General features: G+C 37.5%; 1 protein-coding gene across 1 annotated transcript in view; it reads left to right on the top strand.

The window, feature by feature from the left end:
- The window catches only part of LOC112503191 (ycf3-interacting protein 1, chloroplastic), a 4,477-nt gene extending 2,671 nt beyond the window's left edge, over window positions 1–1,806 (top strand). The window contains exons 4-6 of the mRNA XM_025107261.1: window positions 596–676; window positions 1,083–1,247; window positions 1,352–1,806. Coding sequence (XP_024963029.1) covers window positions 596–676; window positions 1,083–1,247; window positions 1,352–1,441 — 336 coding nt within the window. The 3' untranslated portion in view covers window positions 1,442–1,806. The remainder of the gene's footprint in view (window positions 1–595; window positions 677–1,082; window positions 1,248–1,351) is intronic.
- The last annotated feature ends 201 nt before the right edge of the window (window positions 1,807–2,007 follow it).

The following is a 2,007-nucleotide window of genomic DNA, read 5'->3' as shown; positions in this document are numbered from 1 at the left end:
TGCCACTACCTGACCACCATGAAACTACTGTCGTCGTCACAATTACAACCCTGCCACCCACCCACTGACCACCGTGCCATTACTGTCATTGTCGCAGCCACCAACCCACCACCCCCCGCTACCACCCACTCCCACCACCATGCCACTATTGCCGTCGACACTGCTACCACCCCGAAACAAAGATGGAGATTCCAATTCTTACCCAATTCCATTTCAATTCTTTCAAAGTCAAATTCTTTTGATGGGATTCCAATTCCACCAAATTCCATTATGCTAATAAAATATTTCTTTGCTCGATAAAAATGAAAAGATGATTAAAAGTTATACATTAATATACGACTTATATAAAAACATTGCAGGCAAAGCCCACCTCCAGATGAGATATATTGGGTTCGTTTGGTTTACTGTCTTTATAAACTTCAACTTCTGGTGTATGATATCAGGCTTGCTTTCATGTGATCTAATAATAATGGTAATCATAATCAATATTAGTATTAGTGTTAAATTTGTATTAGTAGAAATTTGAATAATAAAATGAGCGGTCTTCCCTTGTCTTTATATAATATATTTCATTTTTTTATGAATATGTGTGTAGGTGAACGAAGGGAAAATTCCACGAGACCGTGCTGCTCTTCAGATGCTGGCAGAGGAAATGGTTCAATGGCCTAATTTAGAGGTAGATTTATCATATGCTTAATGTTGATAGCGATTGAAGCCAACTTAATTCATGTGTTCGTGGCGATGTGAAAACTTCCAATTCACGATTTATACAACACTGAATTATTTTTCATAACTTATAAATGCCAATGATTCATTTGGTCTTATTGGAATTGGTTTTTAAGATATATTAATGCAATGTATCTTGGTCCGATTTCTATTTCGGGTACCATACTTCAATAACTATCATTTTGGTACCTCAATGTCATATCTCAAAAATTTAGAAAAAAATATATTACCCAAAATAAGAATCAGATCAAAATGACCCAACGTAGGAATGCTTTCATGGAGTTTGGCCTTGTTTCTACTCATTCAAGTAATGACATCCATATGATTACATCTTCATATATTCTATTGTGAAAAAGGTTGAAGCAACCAAAAAGGGGCCACGCAAATCGTTATATGCGAAAGCTACAGACACGGGTATCGATCCTGTAGTGGCTGCGAAGAGGCTTAACATTGACTGGGATTCAGCCGCAGAGATTGAGGAAGATGATACTGATGACCAAAATGAAGTCCCTTCGGCCGTGGTACCAACCTATGATGCATCTTCATTTTGCATTTTCCGTTTATTTAGCCATCTTCAGTAACACTGCTATACGTTATACGATACTTTTATGTTTGTTTGATGCAGGGATACGGAGCGCTATACTTGGTGACGGCATTTCCGGTGATAATTGGTGTATCGGTCGTGTTGATTCTTTTCTACAACTCTCTCCAGTGAGAATGATGATGGTATGATTAAGTTTACAAAGATTTTGGTGTTGCTGTGAGTCGAGGCTCGTGTATTTGATATGATACATAGTGGAAAGTTTTCCGGCTTGTGTTTGCTCTCCATTCTATGGCTCACCGGTTCAAGTTGGGACGGATCCAACCCACACCGGTGAATATGGTGGCACGGGCGATCGCTCTGTTATAGTGTAAAAGATTTTAGGGTCGTGAAAGGTGCCACCTTATTATTTTGATGTGTGCAATCGTATATATTTTGAAACTACAATGATAACATAAATTTCTGATGGTAGAGTAGGGTTGCATGACTTTTCTCCCATTCCAGGTGCATGCTTGAATCCTATTAGTCTCGTTTACTTGGTTTTTAACTTTTAATTTCAGATTTATTATGTTTTTTGAAAAGTATTTGTGATAAAAGACTTGAACATAGGACCTTGCATATGAAAATCAAGGAACTAACCAATTGACGATGAATTTGTGAAAAATATTCGTATTTTCGTTTCTTATAGTCAACTGGTGGCATCACTTGAACAAATTTATAGTTCTTCCTTTGGGTTCAAG

This window comes from Cynara cardunculus, unplaced genomic scaffold (genome assembly GCF_001531365.2).
Source record: "Cynara cardunculus var. scolymus isolate 2C unplaced genomic scaffold, CcrdV1 Un_Scaffold_2663, whole genome shotgun sequence".
Lineage (NCBI taxonomy): Eukaryota > Viridiplantae > Streptophyta > Magnoliopsida > Asterales > Asteraceae > Cynara > Cynara cardunculus.
The sequence above is the reverse complement of the archived record's forward strand: the minus strand, read 5'-3'. Positions and strand labels throughout refer to the sequence as shown.